At 45.4% G+C, this 23,075-nt stretch overlaps 1 protein-coding gene across 2 annotated transcripts; it reads right to left on the bottom strand.

Annotated features, from left to right (window-relative positions):
- Positions 1 to 4,751: 4,751 nt before the first annotated feature.
- On the bottom strand, positions 4,752 to 22,561 carry LOC134617337 (matrin-3-like). 2 transcript variants are annotated; one of them, XM_063462548.1, is made up of 9 exons: positions 22,522 to 22,561; positions 11,493 to 11,531; positions 11,271 to 11,411; positions 10,604 to 10,683; positions 10,464 to 10,487; positions 9,971 to 10,233; positions 5,500 to 5,616; positions 5,302 to 5,423; positions 4,752 to 5,210 (listed from the first exon to the last, which is right to left on the bottom strand). In XM_063462548.1, the coding sequence occupies exons 1-9, from the start codon at positions 22,540 to 22,542 to the stop codon at positions 5,136 to 5,138; spliced, it is 882 nt and encodes a 293-aa protein (XP_063318618.1). In that variant the 5' UTR covers positions 22,543 to 22,561; the 3' UTR covers positions 4,752 to 5,135. The 2 variants fall into 2 exon arrangements, with proteins under 2 accessions (XP_063318618.1, XP_063318617.1); XM_063462547.1 differs by lacking the exon at positions 22,522 to 22,561 and adding an exon at positions 19,156 to 19,772.
- Between the last annotated feature and the right edge of the window lie 514 nt (positions 22,562 to 23,075).

Below are 23,075 nucleotides of genomic sequence, written 5' to 3'. Positions count from 1 at the left end.
TTTCTCAAGCGGCGGGGCTTTCCAAAATTAGTCTTTGACCGGGCAAATAAATCCTCACCAAGAATCACATCTGTCCGAGCATTAGAACAGTCGTACATAGACAAACAGGACCACCGTAATCCAAGTAGTTCCTCGCGTGTATAAGTGATTGTCAGTGAGAGTGAATGACTCCAGGTGAATATCGCCAACAACAATAAAACTAAAGTGTAGAAGATCTCCACCTCGGCAAAAAGTTAAAACCACGGTTAAAAACAGAGTTAAAACAAAGTTAAAAAGAAAAAGAAAAAGAGAAAAGAGAAAGAAAACGCCAATAAGAAAACGCCAATAAACTGCTGCAGGTCGCCACAAGCGCCCTCCTCTCAATGAAGACCTCAATAACTAGTTTCAGCTCACATATAATCAGGACCAAAACAGAGATAATTGTTAGCTGTGCTGTGCGTCTTTGTCTTTAGGTGCTGGACGTGCTGGAGTTGTGCGTTCAGGTGCTGAGTGAGAGGGAAAATGAACTGCTGCCTATGGCTCATCGCTGCTGGCCAGCACTCCTGCAGAGACTCACAGCCGATGACCCATTAGCAGTCCTCAGAGCCTTCAGGGTAAGTAAAACAAACCTCTCTTTTCATTACGTCAGTCAAAATTATTCAAGTCGTCTTTATTTTTTTAAGCTCTTAATAATGAAAGAATGAAAGATGGTGCCCAACAACAGGCTTATTTCATTCAGAAATAGTTCTGTTGTTTATCAATCAATCGATTGCACACCGATTCAATATTGATTGCAACTTTGCCAAAACAATGTGGGACTCTGTAGTTTTCTCTGGTACTCTCCCCAATCAGACCAGGAGTGACATGTTTAGCTGCATGTTCTCCTTAAATTGTTGGCTGTCTGAGTGGTGTCCCAGAAACGATGTGGGCTTCATAGATAATTGGCAAACCTTCTGGAGGAAACCTGGTCTTGTTAGGAGAGACGGCATCCATCCCACTTTGGATGGAGCAGCTCTCATTTCTAGAAATATGGACCAATTTATTAAACCCTCCAAAATCTGACTATCCAGAGTTGGGACCAGGAAGCAGAGTTGCAGTCTTACACGCCTCTCTGCAGCTTCTCTCCTCCTGCTACCCCCCCAAAAACCCATCTCCATTGAGACTGTGTCAGCTCCCAAACAGACAAAAAACAAACTAAAAACCAGCAACAAACAATTTAAACATAAAAAAATCAAAAAGAAAGAACAATACAGAATCCACATCTGAACCAAAGAGTAAAACAGTGAAATGTGGATTATTAAATATTAGGTCTCTCTCCTCCAAGTCTCTGTTAGTACATGACTTAATAATTGATCAACAAATCGATTTACTCTGCCTTACAGAAACCTGGTTGCAGCAGGATGATTATGTTAGTTTAAATGAATCAACACCCCCGAATCATTCTAACTACCAGAAACCTCGAAGCACAGGCCGAGGGGGCGGTGTGGCAGCAATTTTTCACACCAGCCTATTAATCAACCAAAGACCCAGACAGACTTTTAATTCATTTGAAAGCCTGATGCTTAGCCTCGTCCACCCCAGCTGTAAAACTCAGAAACCAGTCTTACTTGTTATCATCTATCGTCCACCTGGGCCTTACACAGAGTTTCTCTCTGATTTCTCAGACTTTTTATCTGATTTAGTGCTCAGCTCAGATAAAATAATTATTGTGGGTGATTTTAACATCCATGTAGATGCTAAAAATGAAAGCCTCAACATTGCATTTAATCTGTTATTAGACTCAATTGGCTTCTCTCAAAATGTAAAAGAACCCACCCACCACTTTAATCACACTCTAGATCTTGTTTTAACATATGGCATAGAAACTGAACATTTAACAGTGTTTCCTGAAAACCCTCTGCTGTCTGATCATTTCCTGATAACATTTACATTTACAATAACTGATTACACAGCAATGGAGAGTAGACTTTATCACAGTAGATGTCTTTCTGAAAGTGCTGTAACTAAGTTTAAGAATATAATCCACCCACTGTTATCATCTTCAATGCCCTGTACCAACACAGAGCAGAGCAGCTATCTGAACGCTACTCCAACAGAGGTCGATCATCTTGTTAATAATTTTACCCCCTCACTACGTACGACTCTGGATACTGTAGCTCCTGTGAAAACTAAGGTCTCAAATCAGAAGTCCCTGACTCCGTGGTATAATTCTCAAACACGTAGCCTAAAGCAGATAACTCGTAAGCTGGAGAGGAAATGGCGTGTCACAAATTTAGAGGATCATCATTTAGCCTGGAGAAATAGTTTGTTGCTTTATAAGAAAGCCCTCCGCAAAGCCAGAACATCTTACTATTCGTCACTGATTGAAGAAAATAAGAACAACCCCAGGTTTCTCTTCAGCACTGTAGCCAGGCTGACAAAAAGTCAGAGCTCTACTGAGCCAACCATCCCTTTAACGTTAACTAGTAATGACTTCATGAACTTCTTCACAAATAAAACTTTAATCATTAGAGAAAAAATTACCAATAATCATCCCACAGATGTAATATTATCTACAGCTACTTTCAGTACCATTGATGTTAAGTTAGACTCTTTTTCTCCAATTGATCTTTCTGAGTTAACTTCAATAATTACTTCCTCCAAACCATCAACGTGTCTTTTAGACCCCATTCCTACAAAACTGCTCAAAGAAGTCCTGCCATTAATTAATGCTTCAATCTTAAATATGATCAATCTATCTCTAATAATCAGCTATGTACCACAGGCCTTCAAGGTGGCTGTAGTTAAACCTTTACTCAAAAAGCATCTCTAGACCCAGCAGTCTTAGCTAATTATAGGCCAATCTCCAACCTTCCTTTCATATCAAACATCCTTGAAGGAGTAGTTGTCAAACAGCTAACAGATCATCTGCAGAGGAATGGCTTATTTGAAGAGTTTCAGTCAGGTTTCAGAGCTCATCACAGCACAGAAACAGCTTTAGTGAAGGTTACAAATGATCTTCTTATGGCCTCTGACAGTGGACTCATCTCTGTGCTTGTCCTGCTAGACCTCAGTTCAGCGTTCGATACTGTCGACCATAATATCCTATTAGAGCGATTAGAACATGCTGTAGGTATTACAGGTACTGCACTGCAGTGGTTTGTATCATATCTATCTAATAGACTCCAGTTTGTGCATGTAAATGGAGAGTCCTCTTCACACACTGAGGTCAATTATGGAGTTCCTCAGGGTTCAGTGCTAGGACCAATTCTGTTTACATTATACATGCTTCCCTTAGGCAGCATCATTAGAAGACATAGCATACATTTGCACTGCTATGCAGATGACACGCAGCTCTATCTGTCCAAGAAGCCAGGTAACACACACCAATTAGTTAAACTGCAGGAATGTCTTAAAGACATAAAGACCTGGATGGCCGCTAACTTTCTGCTTCTTAATTCAGATAAAACTGAGGTTATTGTACTCGGCCCTGAAAATCTTAGAAATATGGTATCTAACCAGATTCTTACTCTGGATGGCATTACCTTGGCCTCCAGTAATGCTGTGAGGAACCTTGGAGTCATTTTAGACCAGGAAATGTCCTTCAATGCACATATTAAACAAATATGCAAGACTGCTTTCTTCCATTTGCGCAACATCTCTAAAATTAGAAATATCCTGTCTCAGAGTGATGCTGAAAAACTAGTTCATGCATTTATTACTTCCAGGCTGGACGACTGTAATTCATTATTATCAGGAAGTCCTAAAAACTCCCTGAAAAGCCTTCAGTTAATCCAAAATGCTGCAGCAAGAGTCCTGACAGGGACTAGAAAGAGAGAGCAGATTTCTCCTGTATTGGCTTCCCTTCATTGGCTTCCTGTTAAATCCAGAATTCAAAATCCTGCTCCTCACATACAAGGTCTTAAATAATCAGGCCCCATCTTATCTTAATGACCTTGTAGTACCATATCACCCTATTAGAGCACTTCGCTCTCACACTGCAGGCTTACTTGTTGTTCCTAGAGTATTTAAAAGTAGAATGGGAGGCAGAGCCTTCAGTTTTCAGGCCCCTCTTCTGTGGAACCAGCTTCCAGTTTGGATTCAGGAGACAGACACTATCTCTGCTTTCAAGATTAGGCTTCAAACTTTCCTTTTTGCTAAAGCATATAGTTAGGGCTGGACCAGGTGACCCTGAATCCTCCCTTAGTTATGCTGCAATAGACGTAGGCTGCCGGGGATTCCCATGATGCATTGAGTTTTTCCTTTCCAGTCACCTTTCTCACTCACTATGTGTTAATAGACCTCTCTGCATCGAATCATATCTGTTATTAATCTCTGTCTCTCTTCCACAGCATGTCTTTATCCTGTTTTCCGTCTCTCACCCCAACCGGTCGCAGCAGATGGCCCCGCCCCTCCCTGAGCCTGGTTCTGCTGGAGGTTTCTTCCTGTTAAAAGGGAGTTTTTCCTTCCCATTGTCGCCAAAGTGCTTGCTCATAGGGGGTCATATGATTGTTGGGTTTTTCTCTGTATCTATTATTGTGCGATCTACTGTACAATATAAAGCGCCTTGAGGCGACTTTTGTTGTGATTTGGCGCTATATAAATAAAATTGAATTGAATTTACTCAAGTACTTAAAATACATAAAGTCTGTGTTTCAGGTAGGTGTTTCCATGTTATACTAGATTCTGCTGTTGTCATGGTTGGCTGTGTGGCAGGCAAGCATAAGTGGTGGATGCAAAAATGCAGGACTCTTGGAGACGGGAATAAACTGAAAACGCAGCTTTATTGCTGGAAGAACGATTCACAAAATAAAACTTACAAAAGGAGAACAAAACTCTAAACCGAGGTGCTGGAGGACTGGACATTACAAACACACAGCAGGTTGAAGGTACGACGTGACAGGGAGCACAGGAAAACACAGGGCTTAAATACACAGGGAGTAATTAGGGAATGGGCAACAGGAGGGAGACAGCTGGGAGAAATCAGGCTAACGAGACAGGGGAGAGGTAAAACTGAACACACTGACATGAGACATGAACTTTCAAAGTAAAACAGGAAATAAGAAACAAATCACAAAACCGCAAACATATACACAGCCATCCAGGACACACACACATACACATATATATACACATTCTCCACAGTTATGTGTTAAAAATACAGTAGATCAGGTCCATCAGTCAGAAACGGAGCCCGGAGACGTCTGAGACAAAGTTTTTGTAGCTCTTTGTCGACGTTCCTCATAATATTTCTAAAAAAACAGAAACGTGAGAAAACAAACATCGTTAGGCCAACAGTGTGATTTTGTGTGCTGAATCGTGTAGATGTATGTGCGTGCGTACCTGCAGGTTGTCGTAGTGTTTCTGGCTGCAGCAGTGGAGTTCCTTGGCGGTCTTCTCATTCAGGCAGAAAACAGAGCAGATGTTACAGAAAAATCCTGATTTAGGGACCACAAACTCCTGACCTGCAGAGAAGCAGAAACAGGAAGATTAGACAAGTATTAACAACAAATTTGAATTCAGAGTGTGTGTGTGTCTGACCGATGGGGCTGTTAGGGTTGAACTGAGGCAGTCTGAAATCTGCTACAACACACGGAGACTGAGAGCGAGATCGCTTTGCCTCAGGTCCGACAAGCTCCCTCCTGCGTTTACCCACAACTGAAAATGAAAAGAGCGACACGTTAATCATCAACAAATCTGCTACAGGACCCACTGGGTTTATAAAATATTTAAACATTAAATTATAACTCAATAATAATTGAACAAATGATTTCGATTTACTTGAAAAGCTGAAACATTCATCGGCCACTTTATTAGGTACACCTGTTTGACTGCTCATTAATGTAACTCTCTGATCAGCCAATCACATGGCAGCAACTTAGTGATTTAGGTATGTAGACATGGTCAGATGACCTGCTGAAATTCAAACTGAGCATCAGAATGAAGAAGAAAAAGAATTTAAGTCACTTAAACGTGGCATGTTTGCTGATCTTAGCATTTCAAAAACTGCTGATCTGCTGGGATTTTCCCACAGAAGCATCTCTAGGGTTTACATAAAATCGTCTGGAACAGAAAATGTCCAGTGAGTCAAATCAAATCAAATCAAATCACTTTTATTGTCACATCACATGTGCAGGTACACTGGTACAGTACATGTGAGTGAAATTCTTGTGTGCGAGCTTCACAAGCAACAGAGTTGTGCAAAATACAATAATGTAAAACAAGCAAAATATAAAAATGGCTAATCTAAAAAGTAATAAATATATGTACAATATGTAAAGGTATATACATTACTGAATGTGTATACTAAATATGTTTTTCTACGTGTGTGTGTTTGAGTGTGTATATAGTGTGTATATACATGTTTTACAAATGAAATAAAGTAAACAATAAAATAAGATATATAAAATATACAGAGGTTGGTATGTGCAAAACAGTGGTATTTATATACAGTATGGAGTGCATAATGTTGAAGTTCCAGTAGTGAGGGTGAGGTGTCTATGAAGTGTTCAGCAGTCTGATGGCCTGATGGAAAAAGCTGTCTCTCAGTCTGCTGGTACGGGACCGGATGCTGCAGAACCTCCTTCCTGATGGAAGTAGTCTGAACAGTTTATGGCTGGGGTGACTGGAGTCCTTGATGATCCTCCCCGCTTTCCTCAGGCACCGCTTCCTGTAGATGTCTTGGAGGGAGGGAAGCTCACCTCCAATTATCCGTTCAGCACACCGCACTACTCTCTGGAGAGCTTTGCGGTTGTGAGCGGTGCTGTTGCCGTACCAGGTGGTGATGCATCCAGTGAGGATGCTCTCAATGGCACAGCGATAGAAGGTCCTGAGGATGCTGGGGCTCATGCCGAATCTTTTCAGTCTCCTGAGAAAGAAGAGGCGCTGCTGCGCCTTCTTCACTGTTTTGTTTATGTGTACTGACCACGTAAGATCCTCAGCCAGATGTACACCAAGGAAGCGGAAGCTGCTCACTCTCTCCACAGCGGCGCCGTTGATGGTGATGGGGGTGTGTACTCCTCCGGAAGTCCACTATCAACTCCTTTGTCTTTGCGACGTTGAGGGTGAGATGGTTGTCTTGACACCAGTGGGTCAGGGCGCTGACCTCCTCCCTGTAGGCCGTCTCATCACCGTTGGTAATAAGACCCACCACTGTAGTGTCGTCCGCAAACTTCACAATGATGTTGGAGTTTCTAGTGGCCGTGCAGTCGTAGGTGTAGAGTGAGTACAGGAGAGGGCTCAGTACACACCCCTGTGGAGCACCAGTGTTCAGTGTGATGGGGGATGAGGTGGTGCTGCCCAGTCTGACCACTTGGCGTCTGTCAGACAGGAAGTTAAGGATCCAGCTGCAGAGGGAGCTGCTCAGTCCTAGATCCTGCAGTTTCCTGTCCAGCTTCGAGGGAACGATGGTGTTGAATGCTGAGCTGTAATCTACAAACAGCATTCTCACATACGTGTCTCTCTTCTCCAGGTGTGACAGGGCAGCATGGAGTGTCAGGGCTATGGCATCATCAGTGGACCTGTTGTGGCGGTATGCGAACTGTAGAGGGTCCAGTGAGTCGGGTAGTGCAGAGCAGATGAAGTCCCTGACCAGCTTCTCGAAGCATTTGCTCACGATGGGGGTCAGGGCTACGGGTCGCCAGTCGTTCAATGAGGAGATGGTGGAGGATTTGGGTACAGGGACGATGGTGGCCATTTTGAAGCAGGCTGGGACTACAGACAGAGAGAGGGAAAGGTTGAAGATGTGTGTAAACACTCCAGCCAGCTGAGCCGCGCATGACTTGAGGACGCGGCCGGGAATCCCATCCGGACCAGTAGCTTTGCGTGCGTTCACCCTCCTGAAGCACTTCCGCACATCCTCCTCAGACACAGTGTGCGCACTGACGTCATCCGCGGTGCGCACACTGTCCGGTCTCGTGGTGTTCGCTGTGTCGAATCAAGCGTAGAATACGTTTAGATCCTCACACAGAGAGGCCGTGGTCTGCGGTGTGCTGGTTTTCCCTCTAAAGTCTGTGATCGTGTTTAGTCCCTGCCACATACTCCGAGGGTTGTCAAAATGTTGCTCCACCTTGTCCCTGTACTCACGTTTGGCTGCTTTGATCGTCTTCCGGAGTTGGTAATGTGCGTGTTTGTAGTCCGATGTGTTCGCGGAGGCAAAAGCGGTGCTCCGTGCCGCCAGTGCTGTGCGAACATCTCCGTTAATCCAGGGTTTTTGATATGGGAAGGATTTAACTGTTCTGGATGGGACGACATCTTCCACGCATTTTCTGATAAATCCGCAGACTGAGTCTGTGTACTCATCAATGTCTTTAGCAGCCACGTGAAACATTTCCCAGTCCGCGTGATCAAAACAGTCCCGCAGCGTAGACTCCGATTGGTCCGACCAACGGTGCACCGCCCTCAGGGTTGGAGCTTCCTGTTTCAGCTTCTGCCTGTAGGCGGGCAGGAGCAGGATGGAGCGGTGATCTGATTGGCCGAATGGGTCGCGGGGGAGGGCTTTGTATGCATCCCGGAAAGAGGTGTAGCAGTGGTCAAGAAGCCGGTCTCCACGAGTGCTGAAATGGATGTGTTGGTGTAGTTTTTGTGAGACTTTCGTCAGGTTACCCTTATTAAAGTCCCCGGTCGTGATAAACGCCGCCTCTGGGTGTGCGGTTTCCTCACTGCTGATCGCGCTGTACAGTTCCCTGAGTGCTCGGTCAGTGTCGGCTTGTGGGGGAATGTAAACCGCCGTAATAATCACTGCTGTGAATTCCCTCGGTAGCCAGAATGGCCGGCACTTAATCATCAGGTACTCCAGGTCCGGTGAGCAGAAAGATTTGACCGGGTGCACGTTCGCATAATCACACCAGCTGTTGTTGGTCATGAAACATACACCACCGCCTCTGCTTTTCCCAGTAAGCTCCTGTGACCTGTCCGCGCGGTGCACAGAGAACCCCGGTAGTTGTATTGCGGAGTCCGGTACCTTGTCCGATAGCCAGGTTTCTGTGAGGCAGATCACGCAGCAGTCCCGCATCTCTCGCTGGAATGAGATCCGTGCCCGAAGCTCGCACAGCTTGTTCTCCAGAGACTGCACATTAGCCAGTAATAAACTGGGTAACGGTGGTCTGTTAGTGCGCCGTCTCAGTCGAACCAGAACGCCAGATCTTCTCCCTCTGCGTCGGCGTTTGCGGCCTCCACGGGCCCAGAACAAAGGCGTCTCAGGTGAGATGAATGGGGGGTCTGCAAACGGAGGGTCCGTGTTGCAAAACTTGAACTCCGGAAAGTGATGAGAAAGTCCATCTTTTATGTCCAGTAAGGTTTGTCGGTCGTACACAAGGAGACATGTGCTACTCGTGAAAAAATAAAGAAAAAGTAAAATTAAACACAAAAAACAGCTGTTGCTTGGGGGAGCTCGCGACGAGGCTGCCATACTCGGCGCCATCAGCATATAACCCAGTGTGGCAGTTCCCTGGAGGAAATGCATTTTTGAGTTCACAGGAGAATGAAATAACTGCTTCACGCTGATCGGAAGGCCAGAGCAAGTCAAACAACCACTTATTACAATGCACAAGAGTATCTCTGAACGCACAGCACAGCCAACACTGAAGCAGATGAGCTACAGCAGCAGCAGAAGACCACACTGGGTTCGACTTCTCTAAGCTAAGAACGCAAAACTGAGGGTACAATTCACACAGGCTCAGCAACGCTGTAAAATAAAAACGCTGCCTTGTCTGTTGAATCTCAGTTTCTGCTGTGACATTAGGATGGTAGGGTCAGAAATCTTGGATCCATCCTGCCTTGTATCAAAATTTCAGGCTGGTGATGGTGTGGGATATATTCATCGCACCAACGGAGCATTTTTTAAACACCACAGATGTAAAATATATTACTACCACCAGGCTGAATGTCTGTAGCACAGTGAGGAACACAAATATGCGATCAGAGCCATAAAATATCACAACTTTTCTTTTTATATTCAGTTTACTGTGTTTTCGCTGTCAGTATTTTGCTGATTTAAAGCAGCTCTTTGTACCTGTAATGTCGGCCGTGCTCCATCCATCCTTCTCCTCTCCCTCCTGTGTCTCGTCATCAGGACACTTGGGCTCTGGCTGCTGTCCAGCAGGGGCGGCTGCAGCAGCGGGCTGGGTCACTGCTTCGTCCTCAGTCCTCTGGCTCTCCGCCTGGCAGTCACCTTTGGTCACTGCATTAGTCGATTCTGCGGCCTTCTTGCTTTTCATTTTGAGGTTAACTTTGTTCTCACCAGAGTCTTGCAGACGCTGTTTCAGGCTCTTCAAACTGAATTTAAAAGCAAAGATGCCAGTAGGTTACCATGAAAAGAGGTTTGTTGTCACAAAATGTTAATGTGAAATAAGAAATTCCATTTCAAATTTCTAATCTAGAGTTGCTTCTATCTAAAGCATATTCTTCTCTTTTTGCATCTTTGGGAACTGTTTACTATAGACGACCTTGAGGAGTGTATAGTATATTTGACTCTGCCACTAAAGCTGACAGAGAAAGATACTCACGACTCAATACGTCCAGCTTTACTCCTATGAAGAGGAGAGAAAAAAGCACAAGGTCAGACAGACATGAAGACACTTTAAAGAAAATGAAAAAACACAGTGTAAAATAAATTTCCTCTTTTTCTCACTTCTGACACACTTACCAAGAAGATAAATAGTCCTTGGTGGCTTTGCTCTCCATCACCTGTGTTAATCCACCAGGTTCGGCCATCTCAATGCATATCTGAGAAAACAGAAAGGATATTTGAGCAACACAGTGGTACTCAATGGGTGTGCTACAGGCACAATTTGTATTGTACAGGGCAATAAAGAATTTGTGAAAGTAACAGGATAGAAGTCCTGGCGAGTTTCTTTAGGCAAAGAAAAATAAATCTTGGGGTTTTAAACTTGCAAATGGAAAATAAGTGCAAACATATTTCTATACCTGTGCAAAGTTTTTGATTGAACAATAAAACCACTGAGCAAGAAACACTAAAAGAATAACTTAGTGCTGCCTCAAACTGCAGGGATCTCCCCTGCTAGACGGGCCAGGACAAAAGGCTGAACAGGTCATAAGATTACTACTTGGTTGAGAACTCGGTGCATTTCAGGCAGTCCTTCTTCACCAGTGTTTGCAAAGGCATGTCAAATTCAGACTGTCTGTACATGGAATATTTAAACTTGCTCAACTAGTGTTAAACCCCCCCCCACAAAGTCTCCTTCAGACTCATTTCAAATGTTTCTCAACATGAAGAGAACAGCAGACACCATGACAAGCCTTGCAGCCTTCTGTAAAACATCAAAAAGTTGCACATGTTTATGAAATCGTACCCTGTTGGCAAGCGGCAAGAATCTGACAAAAGCAGCAATGGACGCCACCACTTCCATGATCATCATGAGAAGGTCCACATTCACCTCGGAAACCTCCACACTCAGCAGCCGGTCCTCCAGAGACTCAGACTCTGGAACATGCTGAAAAACAACCAGCGTTAAGATCAGGGAGACCCGAGCCTGCTGCTTTTACAAGACAGATTTATGTGACTGCTGACTTACAGTGTTGCTCCATTTCATCATGCTTCTATACATGCTCTCCTGTGAAAGGAGTAGAAGATGAAAGGGGATTACATCAATCACTGATCCTCTGTTTGTACAATAAATATTGAATAACTCTTGTTAGGATTCAAAAATTGGAGAAAAGGAGTACGGAGGGCTCTCAAGCAAAAACAACTCTGGTCCACGAGGTATGATCAAAGCGAAGATTTATTGATTACATGCACGGAGTTCAACACTGACCAAATTTCAGCATTGAACTGTCAGACAAAGAAAAAGACAAAGGCTTTATAGGAATGAAACCGTACATCTCCTCTCCTGTTGTTAGGCAGATCCTACAGAATCATACGTCACCCCAAAACCACAAACGTTCAGTTAACTTTGACACAATTAAGAAAAAACAGTATGTCTCGTTTTCATCCAGGTGTTGTCCCCACAAGCTCGCTTCTTATCTCTGAGACATCTGATGTCTTCCTGGAACAAACTGACATTCTCAGCACAATTTTGCAAATACATCAACAACTCATCTCAACCTCTCACTTACAAAACTAAGTTTACTCATGTGTGTGTGTGTGAGGGTGTGTGTGTGTGTGTGTGTGTGTGTGCAAGTGCGGTATGCGTGTCATTGACCTCTTCTGCACCTCGGTTCACCTCGCACCTGCAGTCATCCCGAGACAGGAGGCCCTCGCCTACGCGGCTGAACTGTATGTGTAAGTTCTAGGCTAAATGTCACACTTGAAAGAAGCTACGGAGGGTATAAATGAGACTGCTTAACTCTTAGAACTTTAAAACTTCACTCCAAAAGAATATAAGTAATAAAAAATGATAAAACTTAAACCTTAACCTTAACTCTAAGAGAATATAAGTAATAAAGAATAATAAAACTTAAAACTTAAAACTATGACATGTAAGCAGGTGTATTGCAATTTCCTTTCACAGGCTCCGTCATCCTCACCATGTATTGGCCGATCATAACGCCGGCCAAGCGTTTCTGACCTTCACTTGACCCAGAGCCACAGCTCTTTTAATAGGCACAAATGCAATCATGTATAAAAGATTAAAATCATTTTCCTTAAGGAGGGGTACTCCCCAAGCTGCCAATATGTTTGCTCATATCACTTACAGGCCTACCGCTGCGAATTACAATGATCAACCTGCTCTTCTGAATATTACCAATTACCTCACGCAGGGGCAGTTTACCTAATCCGACACACCCCCTTTTGAACTCTGGCCTACCAGAGTTCACCAAAACTGTATGCTGTGTCACTCTTCGTCCCCCACAATCACCTCCAGGTCCATCAACGGCATCATAGACATGTGGGCTTCTGTTCCTGGATCCACCGCCTTCGTGATCACCTTCTCTAACAGAGCGCGGACACAAGGAATGAGACAGCAACCACAGGTCACCAAAATGCCTACCAACACTGCTAACGATAACATAATTGAAAGTACAAACCCTTTCCACTGCCCGAACACAGAGGTCATCCAGCCCTCCAGCGGATTGTCAATTCCCGAGTGTTCGTGCATGGTTTTGGACAAACTCTTCAGCCCCTCCAGAGCTCGAGTGACTGACCCATCTGGAGCAGTATTATTCGGAATGAAGGTACAACACTGATCGCCGAACATAGCGCAAACGCCGCCGCGCTCCGCTAATAGCATGTCTAAAGCCATCCTGTTCTGCACCCCCATCAACGAGGTCGGACCCAGCTGCTCCACTAGCCCTTCCATCCCATCTCCGGTAAGATTAGAGAGTCTCAGCAGATTATAGTGAACATAATTAATTCTATCCACATTCTTGTTTGGGGTCACTGGAAAAAGAGCAGCTATTATTGGAATATTTTCAAACCCGGCTGCGATTTGATCCGCCAGCTTGTACTCATTGGGAACTCCCCTGGGCACTCCTATTGAGTCTATCCAGGTCGGCGAGTTCATCCTAGGATCATACGCATGTGTTCCCTCAGCCCCTCTCTTTACCAAAACGTGTCTCTTGCGTCTAGCTGTCAGTGTGCGTGTGTCGTTCTGTGGCATTGCCTTCACCCTATTTCCAATTAGCATAAGTGGCGCACCTAGCCTCACCATTGCGCACGTCCCCACGCTTCCCAGAGGAACACGAGCCAAAAGAGTTTTTTGCCCGCAATAATAATAAATCCCACTTCTTGCCCAGGTCCCAATTGTCGTATTCCCATCACTTATATTGTTTGAAGTCCTCCCCGTCAGCGTAACCGAGCACCAACTTGGGTCAATTTCTCCCACCTTAAATTTCATGTTATTTGTGGAAAACTTGAAACACGTATAATTATCTTTTCTTGGCATAAATGGTCCTACCTTCGTCTGTTTATCGGTCGGGGGAAATAAACTGGAGAGAGCAGTGCAGTTTCCAGAGCTCACCGCTCCTCTAGTCATTTGCAGCATACAGCTGTAGCCCCACTCATCATCTGGATGTAGTGGTGCCGGTTCTGTGAACAACCGTGGTCTAGCAGACGCACAAGCCACACAATTCGACACTTCCTGTTCCTTGGCATTTTGTGCCATCCAGTCCAGCCACAGGTTGCTGTCACTGAACCCAGTGGCGCGCTCTATCAAATCCTTTGGTCTTAATCTCGTATAATCTACCGTCAGGACTCCCCTCGCTTTTGTTTCCCGTTCCTCTGGTGCGGCGGTAGACGACTCGTTTCCTACTGACTTGGACTTTGAGTCGACCAGATTTATTCTAATCACCCCTGTCGGATCTGTTCCTGACTTATCTACCCCGATCACCAGGTAGAACACGCCTCCCGGACTGCCTGACCTAGGCAGGGCGTTCCAGGGACCCAAAGAAAGGGTGACGGGGTTCTGAGAAGCGGAAAAATCCCTCTTCATCTCTGTGGCAACATCCATCTGTGAACCACTCCTCTGCCCCTGCTATGGGTTCCGCCTTCAAATCCTCTCTCACTTTCTCTTCAACCTGGGCTCTTTTAGCACAGTCATGTGGTTCCCCTGACCCCATTAAATCTGCCATGTTAATCCCTTCATGTGTGAATGTCAAGTTGGGTGCATCTAGGATTTTGCTCATCCTCTGCTGTTTCAGTGGGGTCATTGTGAACGCCTGTGAATTCACATAAGCCACCACACCGTGTGTGGTGAGCACTTTTAGTGGATGTTCTCTCACTATGTGTGCTGTTTTCTGGATGATTTTTGCGACCCCTGCTGCATGTTGTGTGCATGTTGGATGTCTTGCTTCTATTGGGCCCAGTTTTATGCTGACATACATGAGCACATCTCTACTTCCCCCCTTTTTCTGAAACAAAACACCATTTACAATGTCATTTGTTTCAGAAACATCCAAATAGAACGGTTCATCGTAGTTTGGCGTGGCCAAATCAGTCGCTCTTGACAAATCCTGTTTTAATGAAATGAACGCGCTTTCCGTGGCCGGCGTCCAGGACAACTCGGCCTTCAGTTGTCGAGCGCCGACCTTCTTAATCAGGTCCCTTAAAGGAGCAGTTTTACCGGCGTAGTTCGGGATGAACTGTCTGCTGTACCCTGTCAAACCTAAAAAGGAAAGAAGTTCTTTTACAGTGCGCGGCTTGGGATGTGTCAAAATTTGGTCTCTGTGTGTGTTCATTAACCCCACCGATCTGTGTGCAATCACTCGGCCCAGAAATGTTACCTCTGGTCGGACCATCTGCAGTTTCTCCCTACTTACTTTGAACCCACACACCGCCAGTCTGTTCAGCACCACGATCGAGGCCGCCGTGCACGCCGCTGCTGACCGAGCTGCAATCAGGAGATCATCAACATACTGTATTAGTGTGCATCCCTCAGGCAGTTGGCATGGTGACAGGGCCTCTTTCAGCACCTGATTGAAAATGCCTGGGGACAGTGCAAAGCCCTGTGGCAAACGGGTGTATCTGAACTGTCTGCCTCTGTATGTAAATGAAAAAATGTCTCTGAGTGACTCGTGCAATGGGAGACAGAAGAATGCATTAGCCAAATCAATGCACGTGAACCATTTTTGATCCCATGTAATAGCTGTAAGAGCTGTGTATGGGTTGGGCACAGGCACAGTGTCAGTTTGTAGAATGGCATTGATAGCTCTCAAATCATGTGCCATCCTGTATTTCCCTGTGCCCTGCTTCTCAACTGGTAAAATAGGCGTGTTCCAGTATGAGTGTGATGGTTCCAACACTCCTACCTGTAACAGCCCTTCAATGGTTTCTGTGATGCCTGCATCTGCCTCTGGTTTGTGCCTGTACTGTGGTTTAATGATGGGTACATCAGACTTCAACCGGAAAAGAACAGGTGAACAAGAAGCCAGACCCACATCCGTGGGCCCTCTGGACCACAGCGTATCAGGCAGTTTGGAGAGTTCTGCCACTGCGTCCGGATGATCAGTTTTTTCCCTTCCATGTGTTCTGGAGATTTCCTTATGCTCTAAAATCACAGCATCATTAGACACGCAAAGTATACGATATGTTTTACATTCAGGAGCATACCAAACATTTGGAATTTGTGTACTTCGCCACCACGAGTTGTCCAGCGCCCGCCTGACCATCGGCCCAAGATCTCGTGCCTCATGACCCAGATGGACCGCCAATGTAATGTGAGGGGCTGAATCCTCTCCCACATTGTACCAAAGCGTTTGTTCATCCGTTAATTTGACAGCCGCGGCGACACCTTCTGGTCCAGTATAAATATTATGTGTTTTTACCTCCCACGTTTCTCCCTCTAATTCAGCTTCAAATTGTTCCCTATAGGTATCATCTTCTTCCTTATCATAAAACAAGGTGACGTGGTATGGATCTCTAGGCTCAGAGTAGACGGCCAAGCTCATTATCCAGGGTCTCCACTGTTGATATATTCTCAGAATGCCTTCCTCCACCAGCCGTCCCCAGTATATGTCCGCTGTGGACTGCTCAGAGTTTTTGACCAGATATTGAGTCTTTAGAGGCGATCCCAGGCACGGGAATTCTTTTCCTCCAGGCAGAGTGACCGTCAGGCCGTCAGCCGAACACAGGATGTTAGCTCCCAGTTTCACAAGCAGATCCCTGCCCATGAGATTTACAGGCACCTGTGGCGACACTACATATTGGTGTTTCAAAGTCTGTTTTCCCAGCTGTGTCAAAGCTGGATCAGTCAGTGGCAGAGTCATTGCAATCCCGGAAAAACCTACAACACTAACTGTACTATTTGAGAGTGTTGCACAGTCGGGTGTGTTTCTCAATGTAGAATAGGTTGCTCCAGTGTCCACCAGGAAGGATAATTCGGTACCTTCCACGGTCATCGACAGCATGGGTTCTGCCGTACCCACGCTGTCCGGTCTCTCCGGGCGTCGTCAGTATTGCTCTCCTTCCCAGCCCCAGTCAGCCACTGGATACTGGGTGACAGGCGCCGCGCCTGGGTTTGGAGCTTGGTGCGCCCCCCTGTACGCAGCTCCTCCTCTATAATTTCCACGTGCCTGGGGTTGATAGCCCCGTCCTGCATAGTTACCGTGCCTTTCAGGGCAGTTTCGAGCCCAGTGCCCTTCTGCTCCACATGCAAGACAGGTATTCCAACTGACCTGGTTTCCTGGAGACCCCAGAGGCCGAGCTCTCAGTCCACTCCTGCCCTGTCCACCACGCCCCCTTTGCGGTCCCCCGGTCCCCCAATTCCCAGCAGGTCTACGTTGCCTTGGTGCATTGGCGGCCCAGCGGTCATCCGGATAGAGATTCGGATCCAAATTAGGCCAGTCAGGGACCGGATCAGCTTCGGGCCTTGCCACCATTATGGTTTTGTTTGGTTCTTTCAATTCCTTTTTCTTACTATTCAGTTTGTCATGAGCCTCTCCCAATTGTAACTTAAGAAGTGCAGCTTGAGCGTCCTCTAGCTCTTTCCTTTGTTTGTTCACCAGATCTTGTTCCTCCTGGAGCCGATGCACCACATGCCTTTCCCACTGCACCGCCTCGGCCACTGCAAAGTCTGGGTTTTTCTCTAAGTCAGCTGTGACCTGCTTTGGCAGCCCCGCCAGCACGGCCGAACGGAACCACGCTCTACCTTCGCCCTCTCTACCCGGATGTATGCCTGTTTCAGTCAACCACTTCTCCTTAGCTTTAGCCAAAAACTCCCCAGGTGTGTCTTTAGGGTCCCAAATTATTTTAGGTATCGCCCCAGCGTTGCGTGTAGGATATTTTTCGCGAACCGCATTGAACAGAGCGTTTTGGACCTCACAAAGAGGTAGGTCATTTGCATACGATGTGGTGCGTGCTACCCCCTCTATATCAGCCAATCCTCCGCCCAGAAAACAGCGCCCCCCTATGGCGCGGAAGTCTCCAATTCCAAGTTCCTCTTCTTCTGTTAATGTGGTTAACTTCCTCAACCAACTAGCCCCTCCATCAGTAACTGGCGGAAGTTGTTTAACCAATGCTTCCAAATCCCTCACTTTGTATGCCCTATACACTGCCTCCCCACAAGGCCCGGCCATCAGAGGCATGTTACATTTACTTTCCTTCAATCCTCTGTCCACCGGTCCTCTCTTACTGCCCCTCACCTTTGGCTTGTCCTTTGATAGCTTAAACATTGATCTCCTCTTAACTGTACCTACTCCTTCCATTACCATGGCCCCATCCTTCTGTACCTCCCTGTTTCTCAGCATTATACTTTGGCCTGGATCTGACTCAATTCCTCTCTCAGCATCCTCCTCGTCCTCCTCATCACTTAAACTTACCTCTTCCTCCTGACCATCTGTTGATATACCTTTCAGAATTGTGTGCCTCACCTCGTCCAAGGCTCTAAACGCCTTCCATAGGGCCTGGGGCTCATCATGCATATGACCATGCACTTCTCCCTCCCAACGCTCCCAGTCAGGCGCTCCTCCAGCGGCCCCTAATCTCTTAGTTCTAGTCAGTCCGTCTTCCCCCGGGCTTTTTTGCCTCGGACGCTTGGCCCGTGCACCCAACGTCCCCAGAGCCTGCACCTCCTCTTGGGTGTGCGCCGCGTCCTTCTCACCAATCTGTCTAAACTCTTCCTTTTCCACTCCCTCGGGTTGCTCCAGCCCACCAGCCATGAGCTCCCCCTGTGGCGAGGTCGGGCCTGCATCTGCAGCTGAGGCCTCCGGTCTCCCACTGTCACTAAAAGGCTGACACTTCCTCACCTTTAGGGCTTCCCCAGCCTCCACCATGGGTCCACTAATGTACTCTACGTTTACCACTCCTCCTCGTACTGAGCCCATTTGTCCGTCTGGCCCACGGACCTCCCCCCCCTCAAGTGTCATCACTGGCATGACATAGGGTGGGGGTGGAGCACTAGGCGTTATAGTGGCCCATGGGTATACTTTAGGTGTGGAAAGTCTAGTAGTTTCTTCTGCTTTTGTGGTCAGGCCCCTCATTTGGTCCTCTAACTTCTTATTTTCCTCCCTCAGTTCATTAACTGCCGCCATAATACTCACCATATCACCTGCCTTGTCCACCTCTTCCTCCTTCATCCACCCAATTGCGGCATTGCACAAGAATAACCACTTGCAGCACTTGTCATGCTCTCCTTTCAAATCCTTCCTTTCTGTTTTGACCTTCCTATTTACTGAATGACCTCTACACTCCTCTTCCAGTTGTTTGAGTTTCCCCTCACACCGTTCTCCTTCCGTTTTAAACACTGCACTCAAAGGTATTTTGTCACTCATCTGCTTCCCCTGTGAAGTTACAAGTTTACTTACCTCATGTTCCATTCCCTTGCATTCTTTCTCAGCCGCCTTTAATGCCCCTGTATTAGCCAGCCGAATGGCCCTCTTCAGCTCCTCCACCTGATCCCTTAATGGCTTATACCCTTTTTTCCCACCAGAGGTCACCCTGTCACTCATGTTGGCACACACACTTACCTCCCCTAGTGACGTGTTCCTGACTCCTCCTCTCGAGTTACCCTTGTGCTTCCTGCTCTCCGTTTCAGAAACCGTCTCACCTCCCTTTCAGTCACTGCCTCCTTATTTTGTCCTGCTTGGTGACACACAAAATTTACCCAACTTGTCATATCTTATCCGTGCCTGAGTTACCCGTTCATTACAACACTCTCTTTTCGCCCAGGCCAGGGATTCAACGTGGGGCCCCCTCATGCAAGCATGTCAAAGTCGGAGCCCGCCTCAGCCGCTTCTATCATGGTCAAAAGGAACGCCACCGCGTCCGAGGGCACCCACCTCGGGTCATCCACATTCGTCGCCATCTCCACCAATCCTTTAAACAACCAAAAACATCTAGCCACATATGCGTCTAAATCATCAGACTCAACGTCTGAGCTTATAGACACCTCATACGGAGCGTCCTCTGTCCCCACATGACAAACACAGTTAACTTCAAACAAACCTTCCACCAGCGTAATTTCCACTCTACAAAAGGCCTCCACTATCATTTTTTTTTTTTTTTTTTTTTTTTTTTTTACATTAAATGAAACGGAATCCCGGTCACCTCAGCATTAATACAACTCATAAAGAACGCCATCGCCGGCGAGGTTCGCCGCATTAAAATGTGATCCCCCTGGCAATATTCAACCATGCCCTGGTACAACGCCAGGCACCGGGCCAGACACGTTTGCACTTCTGACTCCTCTATCACGGCAAACTCCTTGAACTCATAAGTTCTCCTCTCGGTCACACCGCGACCGACACACTTTACAAATATTAGCCCCCATCCGTTCCCGCTGTCCACTGGTGAAAGTTCAATGTCACACGACGCGGAGATGGGCATTTTCCTTTTTTGCAATTCTCCAAATTTTATTACCACTGTCAAACCACACGCCTAGATTTTACCACTATAGTTGTATTTTCTAATTCTATCTCCCGTATTTGCCTCTGTTTCACTGTACCCTGGCCCTAATAAGTCCACTTTATTGCGTGCTCATTTCACTGTAATTCTATAAATTTCCAAATTTGCCGGTTTTATCTTCATTAGACTGTCACGCTTATTAGTGGCTCATAGGCGCTTAAGGCTTACGTCTAATCCTGAGTACAGAGAAGGAGCATCATTCAACTCTTTCAGAGTGACAACTCCCGGTTTTCCTCTGCCTCCGGACAGCTCATAAATATTTTTTTTTCCACTTTTCTTTGTCAAGGACTTTATACTCTTCTTTAAACTCGCATAATACTCCACTCAGTAACACAGTTTCATGCAAAGACTTCTCTTATCCAAATAAAGCTGTAGTCAAACCCCACATAAAGCTTCATATTATCAAACAGACAGTGCTTCATTCCAAAACCTTTTTTCCAAAATCACACATTGCATTCACTCACACACTTTAACCACATAATCTGCACAAACACCATTTATCAGTCGTCCTCATATCACACAATCCTTTATGAAACACTGTTATAAAACTCCTTTTTGTGCGCCTCACATCAGCAGCCACTTCATTTGCATAAACACCAGATATCTTACAATTAATTCACGGGCCTGCCGTATTCTGTCACTCAGCCACACTCATCGCGCCCTCAGTATATTTATACAATTGTGAGCCAAACTAGCATCTCGCTCACGGCCATTCACCCGTATTTACACACAATAGTAATAAACCTCCATAACACTCTAAACCGAAAGCAAGACTCATGTAAGCACGTCACCGCTCCTCATTTGCATTCTCACAGGTTCTCTAAAAATAACTCACAGGACTGTAGCGTCCAGTCACTAAGTCAGACTCATCACACACCCCTCTCTTTATACATTATTTTTACACCGACGTCATGTAAATACAACTGCACAGCTTTTAGACCTTTTAAAAACCTATAAAATTTTCACAAATTTAAGTTAACGGTCCAACCGATAAAGTCCAACTTTTTTGCAATCAATTAACCAGCATCTGTCCATCAGTTTCTGGCCCAATTTCTAAAATCCCTAACTCAATTTAAAAGCGTGAACCAACCCAAACTCTACCTGAAGCTCTATTTTTTGGGCATTTCACATCCCAGGCTTCCCCGAAGTTTTAAGTTAACGTTACATGCCCGAAGTCCAACTTCTGCTGGCCAAAAAAGCGCAAATATTCCTTATTTATTCCTTATTTTCCTTAAGGAGGGGTACTCCCCAAGCTGCCAATATGTTTGCTCATATCACTTACAGGCCTACCGCTGCGAATTACAATGATCAACCTGCTCTTCTGAATATTACCAATTACCTCACGCAGGGGCAGTTTACCTAATCCGACACTCTCCTCCTGGTTAGAGTGTTTTTAATGTTCTATTGTAAGACAAATATTGGACTCCACTGTAAGTGAGAAGTAACTCGATCCTGGTTTGCATCTTTGAGGCAAAGGATTCATACTTCGGGATAGTAACGACACAACATATAACCAACGTTTTGCAGGAACTATTTGATGCTATTTGAGTCTCAGTGACTTTCCGCAACAGTTGTCACACCTCAATTCCTCTTAACATGTAGCTGTGGAGAGAGTTCTCAGAAAGCTCCTGAATAGCTAGCCCACAAGGAAACTTGAGATGGGAAACGCTGAAGCTAGAAGGTTAGCAGCGACTGAAGTTTCAAAATAAGTAAGGGCATTACTTAATGGTCAGTAAAACACTCTATAACCTATGTCTGGGTCTTTAAAGTTTACACAGGGCTGACTTCACAAGAAGCTCTGTGGAAATTTAAAGTGGTGGGGGCGGAATGACGTGGGTTGTCGCCTATGAACAGAAAAGTGGATAAAGTTCATGCAGCTTTTGAGCTGCTGTTGCAAAAAGGAAGGAACAAATACAGACAAAATAATAAGAAATACTTGATTTGAAATTCATGCATATTTTTAGTTTTTCCATTTCTTATTCAGATATTTATCAATAAGTGACTTATATGTATGTATATATTGTATATATTGTGCTATTCCTTACTTCTTGTATCTGTCTTTGTTACTGTTTGTACTGTAACCAATATATTTCCCCTAGGGATCAATAAAGTATTCCGAGTCTCATTCTATTAATATTAGCCCAGAGAAGGATGATGCTGTGCTCACTCCTTAGAGGAGAAATCCGTTTTGATTGGGATCTGAATAGTTTGAGTGAAACAGGAGCATGCCCCTGATTTACCAGCCCCCGATTGCTCCATTTTCATACCTCACTTGAACCAGGAAGCATGTCTTGTAAAACAATGTGGATTCTGAGCGTCCACTCTTCAACAGTAACTGGATTTTTGAGGTAATCTCTGGCGAAATCGCAGCACGCATCCCAGCTGTTAAAAAACACAAAGGCCTGGAGGGGAAAAATGATGCAGAGGAAACATTCAAAATTAATCATTCAACTGAATTCAATTTGCAAATGCAAATTTCTCTGTATCAGCCTGCTGGGTCTACTCCTCACCCTCCTCTGCAGTGATAAAACAATGATGTTGTAGTACAGAGTGTGAACAGTCTGATCAGGGAAGTAACGCCACACCAGCTTGGTGACATCCTCCTGTCTGTAGTTTCCTTCTGGCAAACCGGTCAACATGATCGTGGAGAACGTAGAACCTTGAGATTGGGCTTTCTACAAGACACAAGGTTCAAGAACCAAAGTTTATTTGAAGAGAAACTTTGCGGTACTTTTTTAAAAAAATATATTAATATTACTGACCACATAGAGAAGACAAAATGAAACCAAGTTTAGCAGAAAAAAAGCAACGTGGTTTTTGA

The sequence above is a fragment of the Pelmatolapia mariae genome, linkage group LG18 (assembly GCF_036321145.2).
Source record: "Pelmatolapia mariae isolate MD_Pm_ZW linkage group LG18, Pm_UMD_F_2, whole genome shotgun sequence".
Taxonomy (NCBI): Eukaryota; Metazoa; Chordata; class Actinopteri; order Cichliformes; family Cichlidae; genus Pelmatolapia; species Pelmatolapia mariae.
This window is presented reverse-complemented; position numbering and strand designations above follow the sequence as displayed.